General features: G+C 35.5%; 1 protein-coding gene across 3 annotated transcripts in view; it reads left to right on the top strand.

The window, feature by feature from the left end:
• SPART (spartin) overlaps positions 1-12,334 on the top strand; it is a 39,330-nt gene extending 26,996 nt beyond the window's left edge. For 2 of the 3 annotated variants that reach the window (XM_016197261.2, XM_016197262.2), the window contains exons 6-9: positions 1,882-2,076; positions 3,109-3,267; positions 3,348-3,438; positions 10,842-12,334. In XM_016197261.2, the coding sequence (XP_016052747.1) occupies positions 1,882-2,076; positions 3,109-3,267; positions 3,348-3,438; positions 10,842-11,115 (719 nt within the window). In that variant the 3' untranslated portion in view covers positions 11,116-12,334. The remainder of the gene's footprint in view (positions 1-1,881; positions 2,077-3,108; positions 3,268-3,347; positions 3,439-10,841) is intronic. The other variant, XM_016197263.2, reaches the window with a different exon arrangement.
• The last annotated feature ends 3,680 nt before the right edge of the window (positions 12,335-16,014 follow it).

The raw sequence follows: 16,014 nt of genomic DNA, 5'->3' as shown, positions 1-16,014 counted from the left end.
ACCTGTGTAAAATATTGGCTTGAGAAGTCTAGAGTTACATTTTAAGAAGGCAACTGCCAAACATTTTAGATGGAATAGAGTCTAATAAGCTAATTTGGGAGGAGGTAGAGGATTGGTGATAATAGACTGAACCTCTCATTTATTTAGCAAACATTCATGGCCTGGTATCTCTCAGCATAAACTGGGTGCATAGGATGTGAACATGGATAGATTAAATGTATATCTGGCATTACACATGCCATTTAAAAGCTCTTAATGGCTACCAATGAAATGCTACATTTCCTTATCTTCTATTGCAATGTCTACAGTTTTAACGTATTTACTACTCTATTATGCTCTTCCACGGTAATGGCTTGTTTATAACTTGCATCTAGTATTTCTCATAATTAGTCCTATGACTTTTCATTTATCTCATTTCCATTTATTTTTCTCAGTCATCAATCGACTTCATCCCTCATTTGTTAAAGAGTTTCATTGTAGCTGTTCAGTCTCCTTGGGCTCTCCTTTGTTTCGTTATCATTTATTTTATGGTATCTCACTCTTCCTTTTTCACGTTCAGCTGTTTTTTACTTCTTAAAACTTTTCAATCTATAACTTAACTCTAGAAACACATAATTATTTTTTGAATAGACATCTTCAGTCCCTTTATTGTTACGGTAATTCATGGATGGAACCTGTTTGCCTGGGTTTGAGACCTGATCCTCTCCGCCAAGGGTAGGACAGTGGTAGCAGGGTTGGAACTGGAGGTAGACATGTTGACTGAAACTCATCAGTTTTTCTAATCATTTATACTTGGCACTTTTCATTGCTAGCACTTTTAAATAGGTGTGGATTTCACATGATCACTGGATACTTGCTCACTCATAGGTTGAAGTAATTATGTAAGAGCCATGCCACAGACCTTGGGAGAAGATACTTAAGTATTTTATATGTGCAGTTTTAAAAACTTGTTTCAGGGTATTGCCAAAAAGGAAATAGTTAAAATGATAAGCTCTCTTCAGGGCAGGGTAACACTTTCCTCCCCCTCTTAGGGGGAACCTTTCTCCTTGTGTATCTTATCTTGCTTCTCCCATTTCCTTCCCACTTCTTTCGCCACATGCCCCTTGGGAGCCTTTTCACTAGAGAAGTTTCTGGCATCCTGCTTTCTCTCTGACAGCCTCTTTCTGTACAAGAAACCCAAGCAAAGCAAAGGACGAGAACCTACTCTCATGAGATATGGTTATACCATCTAGGCCTCTCAATTTTCTTCTCTAGGTATTTCTTCTCATGCATTCCTTGGGTGTTTTCATGTCTTTGTCATTCAGATTTATGTTGCAAGCTAAAAAGTGCTGAGACCCAGAGGTTTGGGTTTAGGATTGAGGGAGGAACAGGACCCCCTGCCTTATGCCTTTAGGCTAAAGCAAGTAAGCAAGAGTTCTGCCTTGGTGTTTGAGATATAGGTTCCTTGGTTTCCAGTTAGCATTCTTTGTGTCTGTCACCCTAAAGGACTCAATGGGGAGAATGTGGTGCCTGGACTAAGGCAAAAAGAACAAGGATACCTAGGTCCTCTAGCCAAGTACTATCTTAATGGAACCACAACCCCAAATTAGTCCCTAACAATAGTATATTGTGGTATGCAGAGAGACCTACAAGTTGTAGTGGCAACAAAGAGTGCTACAGAACTCTTATTGAGTGATATATGATATAAATATTAAAGATGAATTTACTTAGAATATGTCTATATTCCAGGCAGAAAACTGTAAGTGCAAAGTTGGCTTGAATGGCATGTTTGGAATCTGATATTTGAACTCCTTGGATTTTTTCCTGCTTATCAGTTAGTTAAAGGGTTTAAAGGAACAATCAGCCTATAATATTATGTGCTTCAAAATTTTCTTTTAAAAGGTGCTTCCTGGGTAAGTTGGAGTTTAGTCAAAGGTGCTGAATTTACTGGCAAAGCAATCCAGAAAGGTGCCTCTAAACTCCGAGAACGGATTCAACCAGAGGAAAAACCAGTGGAAGTTAGTCCAGCTGTGACCAGGGGACTTCATATAGCAAAGCAGGCTACAGGAGGAGCAGCGAAAGTCAGTCAGTTCCTGGGTAAAGTAACTTGAGATGTCTTTACTTCTTTTCAGTTAAATGAAAAAGAATCAAATTAATATGAATGCTCAGTTTAGATGGTTTAACTTTAAGAGTAAATAATTAGGACAAAACAGTTTCACCTTCCAACTCATAGTAGAATCTGTAGAGCAGCAACATCAACCTGTCAGAAAGCCTTAACAATATTTCTGAAGTTGGCATATCTACTGCATTTTTATGCGATCCCTAGGTGATTCTTACTTGCATATAGAGAGGATGAGAAACACTGGTTAAAGTTGTTTTGATTATGTTGGAGAGGAGAGCGTCTGTGCCTTGGAAAAGGAATGGTCCTGAATATGTGTTTGCTGTCCTTGAATATTACACTTCTTTTAAGGACTATTCACTGCATGGTAGTTGAGGGTTAAAAGAAAAGGGATACAGTATATTGTTTCAGTAAAGCTGATTTAGTGATTCTGGTGTCAGCCTTCCCAAGCACTATGCTTCTAACCCCTTTTCCTTTGACAGCTCTAAAGTATGGTATTTTAAGATGGTTAGATAGCTTCTTAATGGATTATCTTTAAATTTTGTAAGATTATCTTTTTGGTATCTAGTTTTCTTTTGAATCAGATTTTGGTTTGTTTACTTTTATGTAGACTTAAATATTTTATTACTATTTCAGTGAGATACTTGCTGATATGGAGGAAAAATACAAATACCCTTAGATGGAAAACCTGAAAGGTGGAGCTACCCATCTTATATTGCAGCAATCAGATAGAAAAGATAGATCATTTTCTTTTAAGCAAATTGCCAAAAAGAACATATATTTGAGGCAGGATTAAAAACATCAATAGGCTCTGCAGACATATCCTTAAACCAAACAATAGACTTTGTTTAAAAAATAGCCAGTCTTGGTTCTTATCCTTAAACAGAAATGGTAACATGCAGTAAAACAACTTTAGATGCTTGTATAAGAATTTTGCTAAATAAGAATGGTAAAATCAAGGGAAGAATACATATTTTTTAAAGTTTTGTGTTTTTTTACGGTTATATTAGTTGATGGAGTTTGCACTGTAGCAAATTGTGTTGGAAAGGAACTAGCTCCACATGTCAAGAAGCATGGAAGCAAACTTGTTCCAGAATCTCTTAAAAAAGACAGAAATGGGAAGTCTCCCCTGGATGGCGCTATGGTTGTAGCAGCAAGTAGTGTTCAAGGTAACTAAAGGCCAGAAATTTAAACTAGGAAGATCTATTTGCTGTGGGCTAGTTTTACTTACTTTTAAATGTATTTGCAGGATTTTCAACTGTCTGGCAGGGATTGGAATGTGCTGCTAAATGCATTGTTAACAATGTTTCAGCAGAAACTGTACAAACTGTCAGATACAAGTAAGTTGAATTTTATCATTTCAATGACTAAATGTCTTACAGCATTTGTAAAATCCAGAACAGTTAAAATGATTGCGTAGTTATTTTTATTAAGTATCTGATAACGTTTTTCACTTGCTATTTTTCTCAAGTAAGGAAAATATTTTTAGCAAATAATAGAATTACTGTGATTTTTTTGCCTATTACTAATTGTTATAAATATCTGTTCATTAATGCAAAAACATAGATTTATTTTTTAAAAGCCTAGAGTTTTTGTATACTTAATTAACTGCATGTTCTTGATGGGTGATATTTGTCTGTAGTTTTGATGGGAAAAACTGAATTATAATTAAACTGTTGTACTTTGTTAATATTAGCTCTTTCTGTATATGTATGAAGAATGTTAAATTTTGTCACATCTTATTTGAATCTACCACTATACATTTATATTGGAATGGACAGACATTAATGATTTGCCCAAGCTCATCTGAATAGTGCTGGTATTAAAAATGAGACTTAAAACAGGATCTTCTGATTTTACCTCTTTATTCTGTCTTCATATATATAAAGGACCTGAGTTGCTTTCTTAGCTTTGAATTAGTTTAGATCTTAATATTTAATGTTTTTATAATATTAATGGTGTTCTCAACTTCTAGTTATTTGTGTTAATTATCTACTCACTGACAACATTCGAGTTCATACTTTTGTATTAGATATTGTACTTAATGCTTTTCATGGGTACTGTATTATTTAATCTTTAAGGCTATTATCTCCATTTTACAGATGAGGAAGCCAAAGCATAGAGCTGTTAAATACCTTGTTAAAGATTATACCCCCAGTAAGTAGTAGAGCTGGGATGTAAGCCAGGTGTCCTTTGTCTGCAGTGGACAGATGATAGAGAATGGCCACCACTACCAGACATCTGTGCAAGTTTAGTATCTAGAGTTACTTTCTACCACTACCTAGCATGTATTTAGATTCCTTCCCAACACAGTACATTACCACTGGCTTGGGAAATACTGTCTTAGTTTCCTATGTTGATTTGATTTGTTCAGTCTGAGGCATGCATACCTTTGAATTAAAGCAACTTAGCACGTCATCTTGGAGTGTCAGTTTTACCAAAAGATTTGGAAAAGAAAATACAGAGCAGATCTGAGAATCTTTTGATGGAAATGTAAAATCCAAGTCTCCCTGCTCAGTTCTTGCTACTTGTGGCATTGATTTTTGACGAATACTCTTTGTGTTATGCCTCTGAGGTTACTTTGATGGATCAGCTGTAATTAGAAAAATAGTTTCTTTTGTTGCAAGAGCAGAAGGACAGAAGTGCTTTTAGACCCAAAGTGAATTATTTTTAGATTAACGGTATCATTTGTTAGCACAGATACTTAGGCAGCCGTATTAGAATGTAGGAAATGCTTTATTGGTTTTGTCCATTTCCTACTTCAATAGGAAAAAAATGCTTGCCTAAGTACCATTAAGTAGAGCCTTCTTAAAGCTTCTTAAAGCCTCACATAACTAAGGAAGTACAGGTTTTGGTGTGGATTTTGTACATTGAGTCCTTAATAAAGAAACCTTAATATGATAAATAGGATATTTTAGCAGTGGTTCTGAATTAATTTATTTCTGTTATGATGTGTGTTGCTATTCTTTTTATCCTTTCCTCCAAAGATCCATGGAGTGATAAAAAGCAGGAAAGTGGGAATTTAGTTAGGTAGGTTTGTATTTCTAACTATAAGGGTACTTTAATCTTAACAGTGATTTGAATAGAAACTTGGAAAGATGGATGGGACAGCGGGGGAATAAAGGGTTTTGTCCAAGGAATACTGTTTTAGCACTCATTAATAATCTGGCCCAGAACTAGAAATTGTCTTTTAAGAGAAGAAACTGCAAGTATTAAACCGGTCATTTATCACTGAAGAAATGGAAGAGCTAGTTGTTCTTTCATTTAATTTTGTTGTCGTTTATTTGCATAAATTGATATTTATTAACATGTGTGAATGTAAAGTAATAAATTGATATTTACATTTGAATTTTCATTTATTTATACTATGAAAAAGTATGTTTTTCTACTCTAATCCAACTGATGATAGTATAAAAGAAAATTTGCATTCATATTACCTACGATAAATTTCTCTCCCAGTAGTTATTTTAAATTTTCCTTAATTCTATTCCTTGTACTTAGGAGAAAGACACATGCCTTATGTAAATTTTCTTAATCTGATTTCTGGTGGTATAAACCAATACAGAGGATTATCTTTTTCTTTTAGACATATTTAGAAGCAGATTGTGTTAAGAATAGTATATTTTCTATGTCTTTTATGCTTTTGATTATGGATCAGGACCATGTTCATTGATTATGAATGGTTTGTTTACCTGAGGATCTATATAGTTAATTACACTCTTAAATTTTTAGGTAAATGTATAGGAACTATTCGTTAAGACTATTTTTGTCAGTTACATTAATACTTTTGTCTTATTTTAGATTTAGGAACATGAAGAGCTGCAGGAACAATGAAAAGCAATAAGTAATTTGAAACCTGCTGTACTTAATTGCAGTATAGTATCTACTAAATAATTCAGGGGTGGGGAACCCTTTTTCTGCCAAGGGCCATTTGGATATTTATAACATCATTCGAGTGCCATACAAAATTATCAACTTAAAAATTAGCCTGCTATAATTGGTCAGACATTAATTAACTCACCCCTGATGAGATGGCTGGAACTGCTTCTCTTTAGTGAGGCTTTGGCAGGGCCAGACCAAATGATTTCCCCCGAGAGCTGGATGTTTCCCATCCCTAAAATAATTCATCACTGTTCTATATAGCTTCTGAATTTACTTTTAAGCACCTTTTTTTCCACTTTAAATTGTTTAGAGGAAAATAATTTAAGTAAGTTAGGTTCGTTTTTGCTCTCCCCTCAGTAATATTTTATCTTAGAACACACATTTGTGAAGAATAAACTTAGTAAAAATATTTGCCTATAAGGAATTTACTCTTTTAAGGTATAGTGTTCTATTGCTTTGTTTAGTGAATTTTAATTAAAATTCCTCTTAAATTTGCACTGGGTAAAGGGGCAAATTCAAGTCCATCGAGGGTAACTCTTTTGGCAGATGCCGTATTATCCAAAACCAGTACTTTATAACATACTCAGGAGTTATATCGGATCAGTTTACTCTTTTCTGTTGGTAACTATACAAATATTTAGACACCATCATTATATCCTTCACTTATTTTTTTGTCTTCTAAATACTCTCAGTTCCTTGAACAATTTCATACACAGTATGATTTCCGTATCCTTTATTCATCAGCGTTCTTTTCAAAATATGGAACTCAGAAGTGAATCTAATATTCCAGATTGAATGCAGCAGGATTTGCCACCTTTGTTTTGATCACATTTAGCATTTGATAAATGCAGCACCCAAGACAAAGAGTATATGTTTTTAGAAGCTATTATTTTATTGACCCATATCAAAGTTGGTTTGATGGTTTTAATGATCCTTTTATTGAAAATCTAAACTTACATCTTATTTTTGGACACTTTGATATTTGTACCTAAAATTAAGAACTTCACATTTACACTTACTTAATTCCACTTTGCTAATTTTGACTCATCGTTAAGTTCTTCATTTTGGCTTCAGATTTTGATGTGTGTCATATTAACCTTCATTTTGTGTTATCTGTAGATTTGAAAGACATGTCTTTTTTACATCTTAGAGTTTTTCCCCTCAACTTCCATGGATAATATCTATGCTTACTATAGCCTCTCCTCCTGATTGATCTTTCTCCAAGATTTAATTCTTTCTAAGATTGGTGTTTACAAACCTCTTACCAGTATAATCTCATGTAGCTTACTTTTCTTTCTTTTATTTATTTATTTTTTAAATATATCCTTATTGATTTCAGAGAGAGGAAAGGAGAGGGAGAGAGAGATAGAAACATCAATGATGAGAGGGTCATTGATCGAGCCCGTAACCGGGCATGTGCCCTGACCGGGAATCGAACCCCGATCGCCTGGATCCTAGGTCGATGCTCAACCACTGAGCCACGCCCAGCCGGGCTCACCTTTCAGTTTTGTCTTAGAACTACTACTCAAGGTTGTTGTCTTCCACACTCATTTGTTAAATATTGGTTCTAAGGTTTACTCTATGCTCTATCCTTTCTACTTTTCCTGGATATCATATATACCTATGACTACAGTTACCACCTATATACCAGCAACTCTCAATTCTATTTCTTATTAACTTTTCTCTTAATCTTCAGGCTTATATGTCCCAACCACATAACCACTACAATCATTCAGTCACCAGGTTTTTTTTGGTGTTCATCCCTTTTTCTCCAGCCTCTTTACCAGTACCTTAGAATATAACTCGTCCAGCTCACAGCTTGTTTCCTTAAATCCTTACAATTCACAATGCAGCCTGAGTGATATCTTTTTAAAACATAAGTTCGGTTATGCCATTCCCATTGATTTCAAGATAAAGTTTAAACTCTTCAGCTTCATTCTTCATAAATTGGCCATAGTCCACGTGCCATTAGTCTGTTTGGTGGATAGACTAATAAGCTGTTTCTATTTTAATTTTTTAAGGTTAATAGTTCTGAGAATAGTTATGACGTTTGTATGCAAAGTGAATTTTAGGCAGATTTGAAAGTTATTATGACTGAGATTTTGTTATAATTAGTGAAATTTAGAATTACTGCCAATGTGCTCTTTGTATACATTACTGAATGCACTGGAGAAAGTTCTGAAAAATGTCATTCAAGTTATAAATTGAACCCCATTGACTTATTTAGAGCATACTTTATATTCATTTTTTATTCTTCAATTGGTATGGTAGTAGCACTCTGTATATAAAATCTATTTTAAAAGCTCTAATTAAAATTAACTTTTTAAAAAGTAACAAATCAAAAATAAGCTTTATATTTTTGCCAGAGATAGGCTTTTTAGGAGTTTTCAGCAGTGTAGTTTGAATCTGAATGAAGAAAAGCACTGATGGATAGTATCTATAAGGTTATTTATCAAGGAAGAGAATAACAGATGCCTTCCAGGAATACTGGTTCTAAGACATATTGGGAAGCAGAGGTGATAGGTGAGGATATATTAAAAAAAATAACCCAACTGCTGAGCTATTTTACAAGGTCTTTAAAAATGTTTAGTATTATGGGAATTTTAACGTGCTTTAACATATCCCACTCATGAGATAAAGAAGAGGAAATTGATGAAGTGCAAAGAGGTTGAGACTTCACTAAGGTCATACCATTAGTTGGTATTAGAATCTAGTTTTCTGACTCTTAGTTTGGCACATTTTTCCAAATTAACAGGAATTGCTACTGAAGTGGAGATAGCATGGAAGAAGAACAAGCAAAATCAGGGCACCAACACAGACTGACTCCCTTTTTAGGACCTTATTAAAACGAATGTAGCATTTAAAATTGTGTTACATATAGAAATATTATGAGAGCATTTAGAGGTATTAAACTGAGTGGGTAGAATAGGGAACAGTCCAAATATTCAAAAGTGAAAGAAGATGAATCTGCAGAGGATTTCCTGTACTCAAAAACACTAAATGTGGCCAGATTCATAAGTTACCATGTCACTTCATTATAGCTTACAGTCCTGGAGAGATAAGCCCTAAGAGAAAGCTGCTTGACCAAGAATTGTTATGGTCACTTTTCTGTTGCTGAAACTGCTGCTGCCCCTTTCTTCTCATTCAGTCTTTGCCATTGCCATCTGATGACAGTATTGTGACTGGGTCTTGGCTGACAAGGAGAATGCCGATGTGTTTTGCAATATCAGCAAATCCTCTGGAATACTGAGGGATTGCAAAGCAACAGGGACTGGCAGGAAGCATTTCAGGAAGCTTTTCTGTCTGGTAACTAGGGAGAAAGCCCTAATCAAGACTGGTATAGATGTAAAGTTTGACAGATTGTAGGTTCTGCTATAGCAAAGGACAAAATGGAATCATCATTCAGGAGCATAGTAGATTACTTCACTTTTCTAACACTGAGATTGAAAAAAATCAAGCATGAACAAACTGGTAGGATCACAAAGCACCTGTTCTAGGCCAGGCTAATAGTAATAGAGGATGTGTTAGTTCAAAGGACAGATCTGGTGTTAATATAAAATGTCCAGGTCACAAAGCACCTAGGAAACTTCAGTATGTCCTGGAGAAAATTATAAAAATTTGCCTTTTTGTCATTTCTTGTTTAAGCAATCCTTTACTTGGAGAAGCCCATGAACAAGAAAATCTTTAAAAGTCTGGTATTTGAAAAAAGGTAAAGAGTAAAGCAAAACAGGTTAAATTTTAGTATTCTTGTATAGTATCTCAAATTATTTTTTCTCATAGAAATTGTATTAAATATATATATTGATTATTGCAGTAATAACTACTTTTGTATAGTGCTTGATAATTCCCCAAGTACTTTGCTATACATTTGATGCTTAAGAAACTGTGAGATGAATAGGGCAGGAAATGCTCATTTCATTTATTCAGCAAATAGTGAATGTCAGGTACTGTTCTGAGTGCTTAGGATACATTAGTGAACAAAGTGAAGAGTCTCTTTTTTTTTAGTCAGGTTTATATTCTAGTGAGACAATAAGCAAAACAAAAACAGTGGGCATAAATAAGTTCTATAGATATAGCAGATGGTAAGTTACAGAAAAGAACAAAGAGCAATTGAAGGGTGTAATTGGCAGTGGGGTGGGGCATGTGGGATAAAGCGATTTTAAATAGGTTTAAAATTGATAACAGACTTGAAGGTGAGGCAGTTAGCCATGTTGAATAGCTGGGATGAGAGTAGTCTAGGCAGATCCAGACAGTACAAAAGTCAAGGTGGCACATGTGTGCTTGGTAGGAAATGCTCATTTCATTTATTCAGCTCATTTCATTTATTCAAAGAACAGCAGGAGGGCCAGTGAGTACAGTGGGGTGGAGTGAGGGGAGACAGTGTTGAAGAATTTCTGCTTAAAGACGAACACAGATTCTGATAATTTAAAAGACTTAACCAGTCTAGTTAAGGTAGAACTCAGAACATTTATAATGACTTCAGATTCTTTGTGTCCTGCAGTTGCTTCAATGGAAATTCTCTCATATTTCCAGAGGGGATGATAAAAAAAGGAAATAATGACTGATTATCAATCTTTATTATAATTCATATTTTATTCTTCAACATAAACAGTCTTTATTACATTAATCTCAGCTAACCTTGGAGCTTAATTTCATACACAAGTTTTGCTAAAGGAGAAAATACAGCCTTAGGATAGTGTGATTTTATTCTTTCCTGTGTTTTAAGTTATTTATTAAATTGAAGCCTAACCTTTGATTTTGCTTTGAGGGATAACATGCTAACCATGTGACTTATTTAATAGTAATTCAGAAGACCTTAATTTATAATTTCATTGTACTTTCTCTAATCTTTCTTTTAAAGATATGGACATACTGCAGGAGAAGCTACACACGATGCAGTAGATTCTGCCATCAATGTTGGTGTAACTGCCTATAATATTGACAACATTGGCATCAAAGCAATGGTAAAGAAAACTGCTAAGCAAACTGGACAGACAATCCTTGAAGACTATAAAATAGCTGATAATTCAAAGGGGGAAAACCAAAGAGGGGGAGCAAATGTAAACATGAAAGGGGAGAAGGATGAGCAGACAGAGGAACTAGAGAAGAATGAAGCAAAGAAGAAAGATAAATGATGGATGGGCTGTGAATCACCAATACCAAAGCCTTACAAGACGGATACAATTGTGTTAATACGCAAATGTGGAATTCCCCACGGATTAACTAGTATTTTTTAAATGTACTCATTTCTACAAAGTGCATGTTTAATAAGTTTTATGACGTATTCTACTTATGAGGAGAATAATTGGTATTCTTTCATCTGGCTCTTTATATTCTCAGTAAGTGTATTTTTTTCTAAATGTGGCTAACATTTTTCCAGTTAAAACAAGACTAATAATACATTTGCCCTCATTAAACCTAATGTTAAACTATTTTTGTATTTGCTATCTTTCAGAAAGCAAAGTAGGAAATTATTATATATTTACATGAAATTTGGCATTTAGTAACCTTAGTTTTAATTGTACTGGGAAGGAATGACGTAAAATATTGTTTCTTCCTTTTGTACTAATTGTGTATTTTTTTTAGGTGCTTGTCAGTATTTCCAGTATATAAGCTAAACAAAAAGTATATTCCTAAACTAAAATATTTCTCAGATAACATTTAAAAGACTTTCTCAAAACAGGGAATAGACTAATCATGAAAAATAAAATGAGGCTCTATAAAATTATTTAGTAGCTTACCTTTTCATTAGGAAATGAGATGCTCTTTTAGACTTAAAATGAATACGGATAGATTATTAAGTCTTCTGGATTTAGACTGGTGTTGATCTATTAGGAGCCTGGGAAATTTGGGGGTATGATTGGTATTGCATTAAAATTTGAAGTGATTAATAATCAGCTTAACTGGACAAAAAAGTACTTTAAGAGATCATTTTGCCATATCTACTTCTGTAAGTTTTTCCAAAAGGCTACACTTTTGTGAAAACAAATATAAACAGTAGTGAGTTTATGGATGATAACTTTATTTTTATTTTGGAATTCATTGAATTTTATATATTAAAAAGCCAATAAATTATTAAAGGTTTTATTCATAATTAAAGTAAAGAATGTGAAGATGTTAGGCTTAATCCATGGTCAGTGGGCATCAGTTTCTCCTTTGGTAGAAGACAGGATATTCACAGACCTATAAACTAATGGCATTTTATTTTTGTTTAATGATTTTAAAAGATTGCTATTGGTTTTTATAGCTATCATCAGTTCTAATATTTTTTGAACCTCTAATGTCTGTCTAGTTTATTAGACCTTATTTGAAACTGTAAATAATGCACTTTGTGAATAAACTGTCTCTGAATTACTTGGCCTCAAAAGTATTCATGGAGTTGTGTTTTGGGAACACAAAATTGATGGAGTCTTTTCCTAAGGCCAAAGATAATGTACTAGTTAAAATGGAAATCAAATTGAACTGGTAAATAGCTCCCAGTCAGCCTCTACCTTAAGAAATGTAATGACAAATAGTGGAGCTTACAAAGTTTAAAAAGTAACCTTAGACCAGATGTCAGCAAAATTGGATTTGTCAATAGGTATCTAGATGATTGTTTTACTTCATCACTATGTTCACTTGGTTGTGGATTGCCTTTTCAGGTTAATAGCTACACAAAATTTTGATAAGTATAGCTTCTATATTAGAGTTCAGCAGAATATATGTGTGTATATATATAATGAAAAAGGGGCCACATACTAAACTTGACAAGCCCAGAGGAGGCCTACATTGTGAGCCTTACAAACTCAGAGAAAGTAACTACATAGGATGGTCTGAACATAAAAATTCCTGACTAAAAGCAGGTCATTGTGTTGAGTCCTGTCCTAGGCTGGTATCTTCCTTCACAAAGGTCAGTCTTCACCTTAACTGAGCCTGTCTTGTCTTTTTGCATCTAGGATAACATACCTTTGGAATGTCAGTGTAATCATTATGCACAATTGCCCACCAGAACCTGAGACCCACAGAGCCCCTCATTGTTATTTCGTTCCCCAAATACCATCTCTATGTGGTATAAATGTTAATTGTTAACTGTCCTATACCCACCAATGTAAAAGAAGTATGTGTCTCTCCACTTTACTCTATATCCAGTACCAGAGATTTCCCCACTTTGCTTTCTCCTGCCTCCCTAATCTACCACCAGTGGATTTCATGTAACCCTCCTTAATGTCTTCTCCTTTGGTTCTCATGTATTAAATTAGCAGTAAAACTGCCATTCTCCAGAGTGTTTTCTCAATCTGTTGAGATTTTCTTCCTGCAGTTGTCATTAGTTGGCTCAGATAAACTCAGAATTTCTCTACAGGTTGGGATGTTTCTAACATCGACACACATAGACTCACACTCACACATTGATTGATTTACTTGGCCTCAAATATATTCATGGGCTTATAACTCACCCAATGATTACAGAGGCTGAGTGTTGTGCTCACTGGACGCGAAGAAAACTCGAGACACGGAGAATGTAGAATTTAGGTGGAGATGCAGACAACTTAGGTGGAGGCTCTGCAACAACTCTCCTCACCATCCAGCGATTTTTATTGTGAGCCACAGAAAGGCAGGTGTGAGAGATAGTGATCAGTAGGAACTATAAAATGCGCATGGACAAGTGCCTTTGTTCTGTGCTAATGGTTCACATTTGTCCTTACTGCCGTAACTCTCCTGGGGACAAGCTTCCCAGATCAATAAGGATCTGTTTTCAGTTCTGGCAGAAATTACTCCCTCGTTTTCAAGGGGACATCTGCGATTCTGGGAGCTTGCTACCCAACTCCTTCAGAGTTCATTTGTTGTGTGCTGGCCTTTTCCTACAGCTGAGAAGTCCCAAGGATCTGCAGTCAGTGAGCTGAAGAGCCAGGAGAGCTGATATGTTTGTTCCAGTCCAAGTCTGAAGGCCTGAGAACCAGAAGAGCCAGCGGTGTCAGTTCCATTGTGAAAGCTAGCAGGCTAGAGACCCAGGAAGAGCCCCTTGCAGTCTTGAGCCCCAAGGCAGAAAAGACCAACATACTAAAGTCCCCAGGCAGGAGTTCCCTCTTATTCAGGCTTTTTGTTCTACTTTGGTCTTGACCCTAAAGCTGGGAGACCAACCTGCTTTACTCAGTCTACTGGTCAAAATTGAAATGTTAATTTCCTCCAGAAACACCCACACAGACACAGACACACCCAAAATAATATTTCGCCAAATGTCTGGGCACTTGATCAGTCAAGCTGATCAAATTAATATCAAGCTTCTTCGCTCAGTTTTCATTGTCCAGAGGCCTTTCACCTAGCTCTGCTTGACTCTGAGACTCAACAAATATAATAGAGTGTGAAAAACAAGAGTTTTCAATATTTACTGCTACCAGGGTTTTTAGTCACTTTGACTCTACAGACAGTCCTCCCTGGGTACTGGGTAGTTTTCTGGGAGTGCCTCCAGGAGGTGACTAGCTGTAGAAGTAATGTTTATGTAGCACCACTCTGAACCAGTAGTGTTCTAAGTGCTTTTATATGGATTAATTTTAACTTCACACATTCCTGAGGTGTATACTATGCATGCTACTATTATCTTTATAATAGATATAGAGAAGTAGCTCCCAAGATGGAAGAGAACAGTATGAAAGAAGTCACACACTAGCCTCAAAAAGGAGGAACCCTATACAGGAGAGTGGTGGTTAGGCCAGACATCTGTCTTGTCCTTCCTAAACAGAGGTTGGTAGAGAAGGATAAATGGTCTTTATAGATTTCCTCTAATTTTAGCTGCTTAACGATTTTAGTGTCTTTTATTATAATTCCATTGGCTTGATGATAGAAAATTCCCCAAGATACTGGCAAATAGATCATAAGTCCTAGATTTTGATAATAGTATGAGCTTTAGTCTTTCTCTGCCTTCATAGGTATTAGCATAAGCTAAAAAAGCCAGCCTTAGGGCTTGTTAGCTAGAAATCAGAAACCAGTTTTCTGGACTTTTCTTGCTAAATTCAAGTCTAGGTGTTTTTAAGTGGACTTCCTAATGGATTTTCCCATTTTGTATTTAGCAACAGAAATGCTTATTCAAAAAATTTTTTCTATTCACAATATATTTTACAGAACCAGAAAGGTGAATAAGAATATATTTTAAGAACATAGATCAGATTTTTAAAAAAAGAAACTCCAAATAATGTCTTTAAATGCATTGTGCAAAATGTTGTCATGTGAAGAAAGAGTTTGTTCATCCTAGAGATTATTAACTGGAGGAAACAGTGACTAGTAGAGGAAAGTGTTCTCTGCACCCTCTCCCTCCCTCTTCCCAGTCTGTCCTGTTTAAACTTAGAAGACAAATTTGGAAACCAGCTAAAGAGCAAATTGCTCGAGTGCTATCAAAGAAGCAACATCTTTGAAATAAGGGACAGGAGTCCCAGCCAGCATTTGCATGTTGCACAGACAACATCCTAGTTAATAAAATACGGCTTTGGTAGACAGTGGTTTTTAAATTTAAGGTTTTTGAGCTAAAGCCACTCTGATGACAGGATTAACAATATAGCTGTGGAATTGGAGTGGAGGTTAAAGTGAGAGTTTCAAATTGAAGGGGGAGGTGATGGTGGAAAGGCCACTTTCATTATCAAAGTCAGTAGAAAAGTGAAGCAAGGAGTAGAAAGTGTCACAGGAGGAAGGCATGCATATCAGAGGAGTGAGGTGTTTTTACATGAGGTTGGAAGAGTAGTGATCTGGAAGTATTAGAAGTGGAGAGGATTCTTGACTCTCCTGACCCAAAAGAGTAGGGGGTTCTACAAAGAAACCAGAGAACAAAAACATCAATTCTTGCTTTTTGATATTTCAAAAGCTATGATTTTTGTATGAATCACAAAGATTTGCAAGAAAAATACATAACTACCCATCTACTATCCCCAGTGCACTCCCACCCTAACCCCCTCAGTCTGTCAGAGAACTAAGCAGCCTTGCTGGGGAAGGAAGAAAGAAAGCCACTATGGCAAAGAAGAAACTTTCAAAGTGCCTAAGAGAGCAACACCTTGCTTCCCACAGTCTGC

This window comes from Miniopterus natalensis, chromosome 2 (genome assembly GCF_054644295.1).
Source record: "Miniopterus natalensis isolate mMinNat1 chromosome 2, mMinNat1.hap1, whole genome shotgun sequence".
Classification (NCBI taxonomy): Eukaryota; Metazoa; Chordata; class Mammalia; order Chiroptera; family Miniopteridae; genus Miniopterus; species Miniopterus natalensis.
Note: the sequence above shows the minus strand (reverse complement) of the source record. Positions and strands in the feature narration are given on the sequence as shown.